Here is a 15,846-nt window from a genome sequence, read left to right on the forward strand (position 1 = left end):
TGATACAGCCACTATGGAGGTTCCTTAAAATACTAAAAGTAGAATTATCATACGACCCAGCAGTCCCACTACTGGGCATATACCCTGAGAAAACCATAATTCAAAAAGATTCATGTACCAAAAGGTTCATTGCAGCACTATTTACAATAGCCAGGACATGGAAGCAACCTAAGTGCCCATCGACAGATGAATGGATAAAGAAGATGTGGCACCTATATACAATGGAATATTACTCAGCCATAAGAAGAAACGAAATTTAGTTATTTGTAGTGAGGTGGATGGACCTTGCGTCTGTCATACAGAGTGAAGCATGTCAGAAAGAGAAAAACAAATGCTGCATGCTAACACAGATATATGGAAACTAAAAAAAAAAAAATGGTCATGAAGGACTTAGGGGCAAGACGGGAATAAAGGCCCAGACCTACTAGAGAATGGACTTGATGGGGAGGGGAAAGGGTAAGCTGGGGCAAAGTGAGAGAGTGGCATGGACATATATACACTACCAAATATAAAATAGATAGCTAGTGGGAAGCAGCCACATAGCACAGGGAGACCAGCTCGGTGCTTTGTGACCACCTAGAGGGGTGGGATAGGGAGGGTGGGAGGGAGGGAGAAACAAGAAGGAAGAGATAATGGCATATATGTATATGTATAACTGATTCAGTTTGTTATAAAGCCGAAAATAACACACCATTGTAAAGCAAGTATTCTCCATAAAGATGTTAAAATAAAAAAGAAAGTTGTGAGGATTAAATGAGATAATGTATGCCAAGTCCTTACCAGACAGTTACTGCGTTAATGATTTAAACCAGAGGGACCCATGTTGGAAACTTTACACAGAGACAGAAACCGAGAGGTGAGTGTGCCCCTGTGAATGGATGGTCACCTTCATGCCTATGTGCACACAGGTGTGCATACACACTGGGGGGGCTGAGTTCACAAGGTCTTCCACTCCCTATTCAGTACAAGCTCAGGACCTGGGAAATCCTGGGTCTGAATGTCAAACACACTGTGGCTCTGGCTAGAGATGCTGTGGTAGGAAGGTAAGTTGCCTCAATTCCACATTCATTCAATCCATCTGGTCTCACTCTTTGAAGACTTTCTATGGACCACCAGGCCCCAGTGAGCTAGCAAGGAGCCAGATGCAACATCTGAAGTGTTTAGTCTGGTGGTGAACAGTGAGTGGTGACCCCTCTTAGGAGGAACTTCCTATGACTACATGCAAGACATAGTTGGATAAGGAGCATGGAGGTGGCATAAAGCCAGGAATGAGAATGCTGCATATATCTCGATAAGAAACCCTGTAAGGGAAGCTGTGTGGAAATAGGAATGGCCTCATTTATGATTCAGAGGAGAAAATTAAAATATCAGTGGAATCAGGGAAGTGGGTCAAAAATCCTGACTCCATCACCTGTCAGGGATTTGATATCAGGCCTCAGATGCCTCAGATGCCTCGTATCTACATTGGGCATACTAATAAGAGTGACCAATTATTTTGTACTGTGAGACAATGCACAATAAAAATAGCAGAAGGAAGTTACTTATTATTGACATTATGAATAATAATATGCCAGAGCTAAGATATATGTTGAGGAAAGAAATGCAACAATTCTTAATTGGCTAAGAATAAGCAACATTTCAGTTAACAGCTGGGGAACTTTAATGTGACTGCATACTTGGTTATTTTCTGGAGGGTGATATTCCACCTCACCCTCAGAGTCATCCCCACCCTTAAACAGAAAGCATGAAGGATGGGGATTCCCCATAGAAAAATGTTTGGGCATGTCCAGGAGTAGCCAAGGAGGGACCCTAAAGTCTACGAGTGGCAGGCACCTCAGGCTCACAAGAGCACACAGGCAGATTTCATGGGCATGATACTTGGCACCTTTTGTTCAGATTATCACTGATGTCACTTGAGGCGATTCGACACCCTGAAGACCCCACAGAACCTCAGGGTGAATTTTAGGAAGCGCCATCACTCCTGTGATGATGTGGTCAACTAATGGACTCAGTTTGGGGTTTGGGGGGGACTTGTGATTCTGAGAAAAGTGTAGGAAACCCAGTATGGTGTTACCCTTGCTTAAGGAGAGAATTTCCTCCAAGGTACAAATGCCATGGATGATATCTAGTCTTCCCACAATTCTGAGGACTGGCTGCACCCTGCTGTATTCTGTGCCCCGTGTGCTGGGAGAGGCTGAGCATTAGCAAGGCTTCTGCAGGCATCTGAAATCCAATGATCCCAGAGAGTAAACCTAACAAAGGCCATCCCCTCTCCCGCTAAAAGGCCAAGGCACTTAAGAGAAGAGCAAGGCAGCCAACCCGCTTCTCCTCCGGCATCCCTAGTCTTATCACTTACCCAAGCCAGAACCCTGGGAGGCCCAGTTAACCTGTTTCTTCCCCTCACTATCCAGATCCAAGCAATCCCCAAGGCTTATTGATTCAGTCTTCTAATGAGCTCTGGTATCCATTCCCTTCTCTCCATCTTCACTGCCATCACTCTATTTCAGGCACCACTGTCATTAGCCTAGATGAAGGCAATAGCCTCTAATGAGGTCTTCCATCCACCCCTCCCGCCTCCCTCAGAGTCCAGTCTCCACACTGCAGCCAAAGAGGCTTTGCTAAATCACTGATCTGACCTTATCAGTTGCTTGCTGGAAACCATTCAGTGATGTCCTATTGGGTGGCTTCAGGATAACATTCAACCACCCTTATGCATCATAGAATTATTTAGGATTCAGGAAAAGTCATAAATCACCTTGATTTCGACTGAAGTAGAAGGAAGATTTTAATCATTCATCAAAAATCCTGAACATAAACTTGGCTCTGATACTCAATTAGATATACTGCTCATTTAAGAAAAAAATTCTAGTAAACAAATGATTGAACTGTTATTGCTGCATTGTTTGTAGAGGGGGCAAATACTTTGGAGATACAGAGTACCAGGCCAACAGATGGATGCCTGAAAAGATTATGGTAAAACCACTGCAAGGAACATCACCCAGCCATTATAATGAAAGCCTTACAGGTATGAGTTGACCAAATTTTATTGTTGATTAGCAAAAAGAATGAAGTGAAAACTGTATATAGAAGGATCTAATTTTTATAAATGAAGAAAAGCATAAATTCCATGTGGTCTATGTAAACACATCCATGCAGGCACACCCAGTAAGTCCACTCCTAGATGGTGACCCTAGAGATGTTCACGTGTTTTCAGGGGATAGGTACACAAAGACTTATAAGAGCATTGTTTTTTTTTTTTTTTCTGGAAAAATAGAAACTGCAAAAGTCTGGGTCATCATGAGAAAGATAAATTGCAAATACTGAAAGAAATAGTATACAAACATGAAAATGACCTAGAGCTACATTTACCAACTTGCATAAACATGTTTTAAAAATCCTATATAATGTGTATGAACACAGAAATAGGTAGCAAATATGTACAACTTGTCCTGGGTATAATAGTTACTGAATTCATGATAGCAGATGCCACTGAAGAAGGAGAGAGTGGTGTGGGTCTGGGAAGAGGTAAATAGAGGGCTTTACCATATCTGTAATGTAAAGGTAAGGCCAAGGTAGGGCCTAATTTTTAAATTTGACACAGCAGGGCACTGGTTATGCAGGTGTTTGTAATATTAATTTTATTCTTTTCCCTATGTTTGTGATTAATTTGCAGTAAAAATATTCTATTCTCAAACCCAGCAAACGATCCTGAAAAGTAATCACATGGCTTTTGTTTCATGACTGTAGGAGTGCACATGCTATAGACCTCCTTGCAAGATCCTAATTCTTGAAAACTGTAAAATAAGTCCATGCCTGCAGTGTGAAATGTTTCAGAGAAATGATTCTTCCACAGACCATAAACAGTGAGGAGCCCAGCCCCTGAATGAGGGACATCAGATAGGGTCAGACTCACTTGTTCAAGTAGTGGTGGCCCACAGTCTGTGCAAGCGTTGTTGCAAATGGAGAGACTGGCCCAAGGGTGCTCTGTGCCCTTGGGAGGTGCTTGCTGGAATCAGAACAGGGCCTACAGACAACTGAAAGATGATTAGTTACAGCGGTGGGAGTAGTGTGGATTGACCCCTTCATTTCCCTCTCTATCCCACCTGCAGCACTTACGACCAGGTGGTGGCTTTGGCAATGTCTGCTCAGGTAAGAGCAATGCCTAAGGAAACTTGGTCATATAACCAGGACAGTGCCTGGGATAGGGGGGTTAGTAGACAGCCCCAGAGAAGAACAAGGTGCATCAACACCCACAAGAATTGCTGCCAAGGTATCCAGCCCAGTCTCGTATCCCTCCCCAGTTCCTCCCAGTACTTTCACTGAAAATATGACAATAATATAAATTCACCTTAACGGGTAGTCACAGTTCTTATTCATTAGGCACTCCCCATGAGTGAGGCACACATATGACTTGTATATTAGTTTCCTTCTGCTGATGTAACAAATTACCACGAATTTAGTGGCTTAAGGCAATCAAATTTAATCTTTTACAGTTCTGGGGGTCAGAAGTCTAAAATGTGCCTGCGGGTCTGTGTTCCTCCTGGAGGCTCAAGGGGAGAATCCATTTCCTTGTCTTCTTCAGCTTCTAGAGGTGCCCTACTTTCCTGGGCTCATACCCTCTTCCTCCATCTACAAGGCCAGCAATGTAGCATCTTCTCTCCTCTTTGATCTCTGCTTCCATCCTTACATCTTTCACTGAATCTAACTCTACTGTCCCCCTTCTATAGGGACTCTCTGTTTACCTTGGGCCCACCCAGATAGTCCAGGATAATCCTCCTCTAAAGATCCTGAACTTAATCACACCTGCAAAATTCCCCTTTGCCATATAAGGTAGCCTATTCACAGATTCTGGGGATAGGAGCATGGACATCTTTGGGAACTGGGGGACATTTTCAACCTACCTCATCTTGCATGAGATATTTCCCTTTAATCTTCGCAACACCACTATGGTATGCTTATTCGCAGATGGAGAAACTGAGGCTTAGAAAGGTTAAATAACATGCTGGACTTGACACAGCTTGGAAGGGGCAGAGCCAAGTATGGAAAACCTAGTAAGGTGAGTAAGGATCCTTGTCTTGCCCTTCTACACATCTGTCCCTTTTCTCATCTCTTTCCCTTCTGCTCCTATTCCAAGGGAGCAAGAACACTCCCTTCCGTGTTAAGCCTCCTGGCACCACCAAATGTGCACTCAGTTGGAGCAGCTGTGAGGTGTGTGATGGCAGAAGGTGGAGCTTAGAAATCTGAAGATGTGAGCCCCAATACTGACATTCAACAGCAGTACTATGATCTTGGGCAAGAGAGTTAATCTCTCTCTAGCTTCACTGGTGATTGAAGGGTGTTGTAAAGATTCCAGTTTGGAGGTAGTTTGGGCACATAGCCTACCACAGCAATGTTAATTTCCCTCCTCTCTTTGTACTTCTCAGGCCCTCACAAGTCAGCTGCCCTTCCTTTGTCATGTTCTACTTACTCTAGACAGACCTGTGGTCCACAATGTCCCAAGGCATGGTTTTATGATTTCCTCCTGTTACTATCATGCCTGGCAATATTCTTGCTATTAAAAACACTGTGTTTCTTGACTAATAACCTCTGTGGCCTGTCTTACATAAATGTGATTTCTGTTAAGCTTTTGGGAACACTGAGAGTAGCTCACAACCTAAAGCCTGTTCCTGATTACTCCTTTGAGGAAATCTGTTGAGAGCCACAGCCCTAGGTTGTACACTGCTTAAGGATAGGCTCTGATCTTCCCGGGTTCTATGCAGAGCTGCCTCGTCCTTATTGTGGGTTGGAGCAAAGGTTCACTAAGATGAATGGAGTGACAGGGAAATGGCACCCCCTCCTCAGTCAGCTGGTTGGTGGACAGAAGGTAATGCAGCAACAAGCATACACTACCCCAAGTTCGTTTATGGTGAGGCTTCGCCAACAGGAGGTCTTGGTAGGCTCTGGGTATAAAGAAAACTTGAGTTTAGAAAGTAACCCCTGGGAAGAAAATTAGTTTGCTGGATTGCATTCCCATAAAGTCCCATCAGAAAGGAGAAGTTTTTGGAAACAATATGGGTGATTTTGCAATCCTCTAGTCACACAGATTCCCAAACAGCAAACACAAAACATACAAACAAGAAACAACTGAACTCAGAGGAACCTGCTCTAACTCAGGGTTGCCGGTATGTGCTATTGGATTTGCAGAGTCTCACAAGAAACCTGGCATACAGGGCAAGAGGGATTAGCCTTTTCTGCTTGTTTAGAGGATAAATCACAGGACACAGATGTTAGGTTAAACTCATCAAGGTCAAGAGCTTGTAAATGACAGGGGCTGGGCCAGAACTCATGTTCCCATGAGTTCAATGCTTGTATTGAGTTCCTCAGAACCAGGTATTCCCTTTCTACACATGTACAGAGGACTGGGCCTTGTTGGGTGATTCAGCTGGCAATTCTGCTTTCTAAACAGGACACACTTTCCCACCCCAGAACTTATTCACCAGGTGTAGACATATCCTATTCCACCAACTCTATCAAGGGCTAGGAGACATCAAGGGAAGAGACAGGACCCCTTCCCTCTTTGGGATTACAATCTGAAATCCTGTCAAAGAAACATTTCACCTCTTCCAGCCAAGCAGGTATAAAGCATTCACTTGCTTTTAAAAAAGTTCAGATAAAAACATGCGCAAAATCTTCCATTTCATGTATTCCTTCAATGTGCATTTATTTATTAAATGCCGCTCTCACACATTGCTTGAAACACCTAGAGAGACAGAGGCTGTGCTTTCTGTGTGATGCATGCTTTTTATTTATTGTCTCATTTAATTCTCACCACCCTATGAGACCACTAGTACTTTAATTAACTCCACTCTATAGATGAGGAAATGGAGGTTCAGAGAGGTGAGGTGACTTGTGCAAAATAGTATCTTTGGAATGACGTAAGAAAGATATGGAGTGCTTGCTATAGAGAGCAAAAAATGGGGAGCAAAAATGGGCTCGTTACCCTTTTGTGCCGACCAAGAAGAGCTGCTGGGAGGAAGAGGCCTCTGAGCAAAGAGTTGGAATTTAGGTAATTGGAGATTAGAGGAAAGGCATTTCACACAGAGGAAACAGTGAGCCAAGACCTGGAGTGGATAAAGTTCAGAGTATGTTATGAATTATATTCGGATTACAGAATGAAAGAAAGAAGCAAAATAAATCCGGTATTCAGGTATACTGGAGCCAAGAAACTTTGGAGCCAACCTGCACTCTACCACCCACTCCCTATTCACCACTTCCATCCAATCAGTCTCTAAAGCCTGTCAGTGATCACCCTTAAAATGTCTTTCTGCCTCTCCATCCCCATGGCAACCACCTTAAGGCTCACTTTCATTCCCTCTTGCTTCTTATTCTAATTGCTTCCTAAATGACCTGCCAGACAATAGTCTGCTCCTCTGTGAGGCTGTACAAATGCAAGTCTGATCCAGTCAGTGCCCTGCTTAATAATGTAGTGAATATATAACATTTTAAAGGCTCTGCACCTCTTGCACACTGTTCGGTTTTGCAGTCCCATCTCCTCTCATCACCCAGCACTTCGGCCACAGCCATCTTATCTAGGTCCTATGCGGGCCCAGGAATTAATCAGTATACACAGAGCCACCTTCTGAAAACAGGCGAGTGAATGAATATGCTGTGTAAGCCAAGACAGGAAAGGAGAGCTGGGAGCAGCTGATTCCTTCCAAGGATACACTCCTGTCCCTCCCCCATGGTCTCAAACACACCCCCAGTCTGGGAATAGAGCAGAGACACACTCTTTCCCAAGACCCGCCAGCCAATCTGGTACTAGACTGAAAAATGCAGGAACCCTATATTTAGACTTTTGTGTGTGTGTGTGTGGTACGCGGGCCTCTCACCGCTGTGGACTTATTCTGTTGTGGAGCACAGGCTCCGGACGCGCAGACTCAGCGGCCATGGCTCACGGGCCCAGCCGTTCCGTGGGACGTGGGATCTTCGCGGACCGGGACATGAACCCGTGTCCCCCGCATCGACAAGCGAACTCGCAACCCCTGCGCCACCAGCGAAGCCCAGGAACCCCGTCTTTATTTCTTCTTTACTTAACTTCTGTCCTTGCCAATCCCAAGCCGTCATTTCTCCCCTAGTCCCACCCCTGCTTAGGCCTGTCCGTTCTTCTATCTGACAGCGGAAGTGTGCCTGTAGGACCCGCCCACTTCCTTTTGGAGTCTGGGGATTGCGTGGCAGGTGAGGCGGAGTCAATTCAGCCCTGCATTCTTGTGCTTTGCTGCTGAGGCGAGCGCTGGGGGCGGCTGCTAGTGCAAGTCGGCTTGCGTGGGTGTTAGCTTTGTAGCTGAAAACGTCTCGCTTGTTACAAAGACTCTATTGACGTTGGTGGCTTCAGCGGCGGCCACTTTTTAAAGTGGAGATAGCTTTTTTCTGCAGAGGTTACAGTTATCTTTCCCTAGGATTGCTATAGGCTCCGTGCCCCTAGCAGAAGATATGCCACGGGGACGAAAGAGTCGGCGTCGCCGTAACGCAAGGGCCGCAGAAGAGAACCGCAACAATCGTAAGATACAGGCCTCAGAAACCTCCGAGACCCCGATGGCCGCCTCTTTGGTCCCGAGCACCCCCGAGGACGACCTGAGCGGCCCAGAGGAAGACCCAAGCACTCCAGAGGAGGCACCCACCACTCCCGAGGAAGCCTCGAGCACTGCTCTAGCGCAGAAGCCCTCGGTAGCCAGGAGCAATTTTCAAGGCACCAAGAAAAGTCTCCTGATGTCTATATTAGCCCTCATCTTCATCATGGGCAACAGCGCCAAGGAGGCCCTGGTCTGGAAAGTGCTGGGAAAGTTGGGGATGCAGCCTGGCCGGCAGCACAGCATCTTTGGAGATCCAAAGAAGGTCGTTACAGAAGAGTTTGTGCGCAGAGGGTACCTGATTTATAAGCCGGTGCCCCGTAGCAGTCCTGTGGAGTACGAGTTCTTCTGGGGACCTCGAGCACACGTGGAATCAAGCAAGCTGAAAGTCATGCATTTTGTGGCAAGGGTGCGTAACCGATGCTCCAAGGACTGGCCATGTAATTACGATTGGGATTCTGATGATGATGCAGAAGTTGAGGCTATCCTCAATTCAGGTGCTAGGGGTTATTCTGCCCCTTAGGGAAATATGCAGCACACCCTTGAGGGGGATTGGAAAGAGCTTCAAAGGTACCCCAAGGAATAGATCATCTGGGTCCTTAGTTGAATGTAATGGGGAGTGGGGCACTGTATTTGGTATTTGTGATCAGTGCTAATTGTTTGAGAAACAGAACGTTTACTTTGAATATTGTAAATTTTATTCATTTTAGTACAGTGTTGATTAAGGTCATAGTATGTTTTAAAATACCATTGAAGAAGATATATTTTTTCCGTCATTGATATTTAGTATAACAGTTTTGCTAACGTTATAAAATGAAGTCTTTGCATCAAATTCTGTGGTCTGATACATATTTTATATCACTAAAATAGGCTGTTCTTAAAAGTTTGAAATAACCAGTAAAATGTGAGAGAAGGATGGGAGAATTCTTTTATGTCTTGCCATTCTGAAAACCTTTGTGTCTGCTGTTGTGTAAAGAAAATTGACAACTACCTTGATTTTGCTTAGTTACTGCAGAATATAGAAAAAAATAAAAGCTTAATGACAAGGACACCTTGTCCATTTACTGACCACCACTTATGTGTATGGCACCAATCTAGGTTCTGGGGATACTCCTCAGACACAGTGCTCAGCTCTAAAGAATGTTCTAGATTATGTGAGAGAGACAAATATGTAAACTGGCAGTGTGGTAAATGCTGTAATAGGGAGTGAGCATGGGGTGTCATGAAAATGTAGAAAAGCTTATGTGACCTGTCTTGGAGGGTGGGACAGGAAAGAGGGCATCATAGGGTGCTATGAAAATCCAAGAGATGCTTAAATAAGGTTGAGGGGATTTGAAAGGGGCATCAGAGCATACTATGAAAATAGTGTGTATTAGGTATTTTTTGGAAACGTGACCCAGTTTGGAGGATGGGGCATTGGCAAAGGGAAGGGAACATCACAGGGTGCTGTGGAAATAGAAAATGCACTTAAATTAGCTTGAGAGGAGGACGGGGAGAGGGGTGGTTGCAGGCAAAAGGACATTGTAGGGTACTACAGAAATTAAAAAGACGGGACTGTCAGAAAATTCTTGGTTAGTGACAACCTGAGGTCTGAAAGTAACATTGGAGATGGGGAAGGGAGTAACTTGAGGCACTAAAGGCAGCATGGACATTAGGGAAGAAACAATTTTTTTACTGAAGTATTAGGGTCATGTCAAGCGGAAAGTGGAGAAAAAGAAATGAGGTGGGGAAGAGGGGAACAGGAGCTAGAGTCTCAAAGGGCGGGAGTTACAACTATTTTTAATGAGAACAAAAGTGGTTAATAATAACGATAATCCCGGAATAATGAAAAGAAAAAGGTTCCATAAAAGCAGAGCCTCCTGGATGAACCAGAGAGAGGAGTTGACCTGTGGTATCTCTGAAAGGTAAACTGGCACCTCTCTCAAGAACTGTCTTGTTAGGGTGCACAAATTGCTTTAAAGTGTGTTATGTATCGGGGTAGGGGGTGGGGGGCAGGTAGGGCAGAATTAGCACTTTGACACTCTCCTTCAGCCAGTGTATTTAAGTCCAGAGGGCTACCTGGCATGGTGGCCCATGGTGTATGAAGTCTTGTGGTATCAGGTTTCTTCCCACCTCCAGGAACTTTTACACTTTCTTTCCTCATTGTACCAAGGAGCTCAATGCTCTTCCCATCCATTCTATCACCAGGGGCTTCTGAATCCTCTACCTTGCCCTGTGGCACATCTGGAGAGGTGGGAGTCATCCCTCATATTCAAATCGGCTACAGGCAGAGAATACGCATTAGAAGGTTGGCCACCCCCAAAGCCAACCACACTTATCTCGAGAGCTAAACACTGTAAGAACTAAAAGTCCCCTAATAGGGATCACCAAGGGAAGGTGCCTCATCTAGCCTCCTGGGTCTCAGCTGTCACACACAAAAGAGTGGCCAGGGCTCCTTCTTTCTTTGTCCCCAGGCAGTCTTACCCTGCTTCCACCTGTGTGCCAGGCAAAGTCACTGGGGCCAGGGTAAGCTAGCAAATGACTTTCTGGCAAAGGCCCAGGGACCCATAGACATCACCCTGCAGGCAAAGGAGGCTTCAAACAAAAGTGGGAAGCATGACCCCTCAGGGGCTCCAAATTCATTCAGCAAACAAGAAAATAGTGGGAGCCTCTATGATTCAGGCAGTGTGACAGACACTGAGGCTATGGAAGATCAGAAGGCATATTTCTGGCCCTGGAGGAGCCATATTTGTCGATACCGGCTCCAGAGGTAGACAAGGTATGAATCTGAGGTTCAGATTACTGAGTGACTTTCTGGTCTAGAGCCACCGGGATGGCAAGTGACAGATCCTAGACAAGACCCCATGTCCATTCCCAGCAAATCCAGAGTGTTTCCCTGTAGGTCACCCTGCTGTCCTTCTCTGCCTGCCAGTGTACTCACAAGGTCTCTATCTTCAAAAGAAACATGTGAAGTCAGTGGGACAGTTCTCAGTAACCCCAACTGCAGCCTCAAATCCTTTTGGGAACAAGGCTGACTTTAACCCCTCCCCCTTTTACAGGAAGGGGCTTATAGAAGTCAGTCACCTCCAGGTTAGTTAACTAGTAAGTGGGAGAACCTGCAGAGCAAAGATTTGTTGAGCATCTCTGTACTGGGGGCTTGCCACACATTATTTCTGTCAGGTCAGTAAGATTACCACCACCACCACCACCACCACCACCACCACCACCATCCCCTCCCCCTCGTTTTGCAGGAAGTGCCAGCTAGCTCAGGGAAAGAAATAATGTCCTTCCAAACCCTGTCTGAATCCAGGTTTTCTTTGGCTCTGGTGGGGAATAATCATCCAGTTGTCTAAAATGGCTATTTGCAAGTATGGGCCAAGAAGCTGAATTCAGTCAGGGAATCAGCAGTGCCCAGGATAAAGGGAGAGAAGAGTGGGAGTATACCGCAAGCTGCACTGTAAAAGAGATGACTGCTGGAATCCTGAAGGCTTCAGGCAGGAGGTTCCCCAGGGATGTGCCAAGGACTGGGTGACTTTCCCCAGCCCAGCAAGGGAGCAACCAATGGCCCAGGCTCATTCCCCCCTTGGCCTGGAAGTTCAGTGTGTCTCCCACCCCTCCCCACCCCAACGCACTACCTTGGTACTGCAAAGAGTTAATCTTCATTTGCTTAGGGGACCACTGAACAAGGGCGGGATTTCCGGTGGCTGTGAAATGAATGACAGGGCTGAGGGACAGGCAGGGAAAGGGGCTTCTAGAAGGTGGTGGGCAAAAGATACTACTCATTGTTTCAGTTACATGAATTCTTTCAGCTTTGAGCAGTATCCAGATAGGACACAAGCTGAGAGCCTCTTGCTTTGTAAATCAGCAACCTAAGCTGGCCCCACCCCAGCAGAGTCTCCACAAAGTGAGTGGAAAAGCTGCACTTTTAGTTGCCAAGATGCCACTGAAGTGGATTGTGTTTCTGGGTTCTAGAAAACTCCAGCTGTTTAGGGAACTCAGGGGTAGAGAGCCCAAACGTCCTCAATGCATAGCAAGAGGGGCAGCTGCCATTTCCTGAGTGCCTAAATTGTGCCAGGCACTTTGACTGCTGTTTTCATACATGTCTCTAACTTTCACAACGGTCTGGCAAGGTAGGAGCCACTAGGGCAAGTTTACAGAGGAAGAAACTCAGGGTCAGGTACCAGAAGCAAGTTGCTGGGGTTACCTGGTTGGTCAGTAACTGCTCTGGAAATGACCCAGGGTGGGCCAAGTCTAAAGCCCATACTGTTACATGAAAACGACAGGCAGACTGCATCATCACCAGGACACCTGGGGCTCCACCCAGCCTTGGGGAAGTCTTTTGTCTTCAAACTTGACCACAACCCAGGGTAAAAGTGAGAAGGAGCATGCTGGAGGGGATGAGGAGGTGTGGGAAAGTAGGATTAAGAAGCCATTAAGCAGCTGTGGGCGTCCGTTTATTCTCATTTGTTGCAGCCCCAATTGCCAGGCATCCTTGAGGCATTGCTATCTGTAGAATGACAATTTTCTTCCAAAACAAGAGTGTCTTCCCCATCACAACACGTTGCTCATAAAGTTCACCACCCTGAGCACTCCATCGATCTTCAAATCCTAGGTCCTGGCTGTTGCACAGTGGACCAACCAAACAGCAACCTTTCTGGGCCTGCAACATTGCTCATTGATGATGTTTCCAACCCGGAAGGCAAAATGGCCCAGGAGGACTTCTTAACTTGAGCAGAATAGAGTTCTTGGGGTAGGACACAGGCAGCAAGCAGTGGGTATCTGCCCATGCAAAAAGGCTGAAGGGTGTCCTCCTTGGGCCCAGTGTTGTGGCACTGGCCTCATCGGCCAGGTGCACAGCAGACCACGGTCATGGTGAAAGGCAGATGTGGATTCTGCCTGGGCTCACATTCACCCCCGTGAGATGGGAAGCAGTCAGGATCCCTCTGTCTCCTTCCTTTGGCAGAAGCATAGAATTCCAACTTTCTGAAGGAAATGATTTTGAATTCGTGGTGGCGGTGGAGAAAGGTGATAGGTATGACGATGTACTGAGACTAGTTTAAAGGCTCCTCCAGGGCTTGCGAGTCATGAAACAGTTATACCTCAAAGAGCTAATGGAATTTCTTTGAAAATCTGTGTGAGGACCCTTGCACAAAGGAGAGTCTCAGCTCAGCCAAAGCTATATAAGAAGAATAACTCCGGAGCAATCCAGAGCTTGGAGAACAGGTTTTGGGAGGAAAAGTGGACTCTTGTCTTGTACCCATCACCTAACAGGCATAAAGCTCACACAGGGTGACTTGGAGGGGAAGGGAGAGCCCACCAACAGCTGCTGAAAATCAGACCCACTTCTTTGCGGTACGCGGGCCTCTCACTGTTGTGGCCTCTCCCGTTGCGGAGCACAGGCTCCGGAAGCACAGGCTCAGCGGCCATGGCTCACAGGCCCAGCCGCTCCGCGGCATGTGGGATCTTCCCGGACCAGGGCACGAACCCGTATCCCCTGCATTGGCAGGCGGACTCTCAACCACTGCGCCACCAGGGAAGCCCAGGCCCACTTCTTGACTGGTCAACTTCTGCCTCAGTTCCTGTGACAAACGACACCCTTGCAAATGTTCTCTCAAAATGGGCAACACATGAGAAGTGCCTGAAATCTCTCCTGTAACTCTGATCAAGGACCCCTTGATTCATTTTCGGCCTGTGAAGTCTCAAAAATAGCTGGGCCTACGTTATTTTGGATGCTGTGATTATCTAATAATTCATCCATTCACTCACTCTACACGTATTTACAAAGGTCTACTTGTGCCAGTCACCTGGGAAACATATATGAACAAATCACGAGTTCTCTTGTACAAAAACAGAAGGTAGAAGGTAAACCTTTTAAATAACAAATTATACTGGACCTAGAAGGTGATAAGTGCTCTGGTTGGTGGGGGAAGGGGCAGTGGTAAGCTGACCAGAACAGGGTAAGGCAGATGGGAAATGCCAAGAAAGAAAGGGAGTACTAAATTCAATACTAATGGGTGGGCAGGGTGGTCCTCACTGGGGAGGTGACAGTTGACCAAAGAAATGAAGAAGGTGAGGGGGTTCGCCTTGCTGATATATCAAGAAAGCATTGTTCAGGCAGAAGGACCAGTCAGTGCAAAGGCTCAAAGGCCTGGGAGCCTCTAGCACATCTGGAGAAGGATGGAGAGGCCAGTGCGGCTGGCGTGGAGTGAGCAAAAAGGACAAGAACTGGAGATAAGGTCAGAGAGATGAACAGAATCCCACATTATGTAAGGCCTAGTAGGTCATTGTAAGGAACTAGGCTCTTGTTTGCAGTTAATGTGAGGGGGGTGGGAGGAGGGAGGCAGTAAGGGATTGAGCAGAGGAGTAGCACAATCTGAATTACCTTCTGAAAGGATCACTTTGATTACTTACTATGTTGAGAATACAGAGAAAACAAACAAGAGTGGGAGCAGGAAGACCAGGTAGGAAGCTATTGCTGTAAGTCAGGCTAGAGATGGTGATGGTGGTTTGGATCATCCTGGTAACAGCAGATATGATGCAAACTGCTCAGTTTCTGGATACACTTTGTGGTTGACCTAACAGAATTCCTGATGGTTTAGATATGGAGTGTCAGAGAGGAGTCAAGCCTGACTCCAGATTTTTTTGCCCAAGCGACTAGTAGAGTGGGATAGCTGCCAACGGATAAGGGGAATACTCTTGTTGCAACAGGTTTTATAGGTGAGGGAGGGTATCAAGTATTCAGTTCCGGACATATTGAATTAAGATGTCTCTTTGACACTCATATGAGTTGAGTAGGCAGTTGTTCAGAATTCAGTTGCACAGAAGTCAGGAATGTGTCTGAAAGGTTGTGCCTAAGATGTAGAGATGGCATTAGAAGGCCATGAGACTATTTGAGATTGGCTAAGGAGTGTGTGTACGTAGAGAAGAGAAGAAGGTCATGGACAGAGACCTGCAGCATAAAGGGATCAAGGAGAAGAGGAGCTGAGGAGGCACCAGTTGAGGAGACTGAGTGAGAAGTAGCCAGCAGCGCGATAGACCGAGGGTGTAGTGTCTTGGGAGCCATGTGAAGCAAAGTGTATCAAGGGAGAGCCAGTGGTCAACTACGCTAGTGCTGATGCCAGGTGAAATAAGAGGAGTGAGAACTGAGCACTGGAATTAGCAATTCAGAGGTCCCTGGTGACCTTGATGAGGGCAGCTTCATTGGAGAAGTGGATGATAAAGCCTGCTTTGGACAGGCTTAAGAGAATGGAAGGTGGGGGAG

The 15,846-nt window shown here is 46.2% G+C and overlaps 1 protein-coding gene across 1 annotated transcript; it reads left to right on the plus strand.

Annotated features, from left to right (window-relative positions):
* The first annotated feature begins 8,189 nt into the window (after positions 1-8,189).
* Positions 8,190-9,655, plus strand: MAGEH1 (MAGE family member H1). The gene has a single exon (XM_030851237.3). The coding sequence runs from the start codon at positions 8,470-8,472 to the stop codon at positions 9,127-9,129; it is 660 nt and encodes a 219-aa protein (XP_030707097.1). The 5' UTR covers positions 8,190-8,469; the 3' UTR covers positions 9,130-9,655.
* The last annotated feature ends 6,191 nt before the right edge of the window (positions 9,656-15,846 follow it).

Source organism: Globicephala melas, chromosome X (genome assembly GCF_963455315.2).
Source record: "Globicephala melas chromosome X, mGloMel1.2, whole genome shotgun sequence".
In the NCBI taxonomy this organism is placed as follows: Eukaryota; Metazoa; Chordata; class Mammalia; order Artiodactyla; family Delphinidae; genus Globicephala; species Globicephala melas.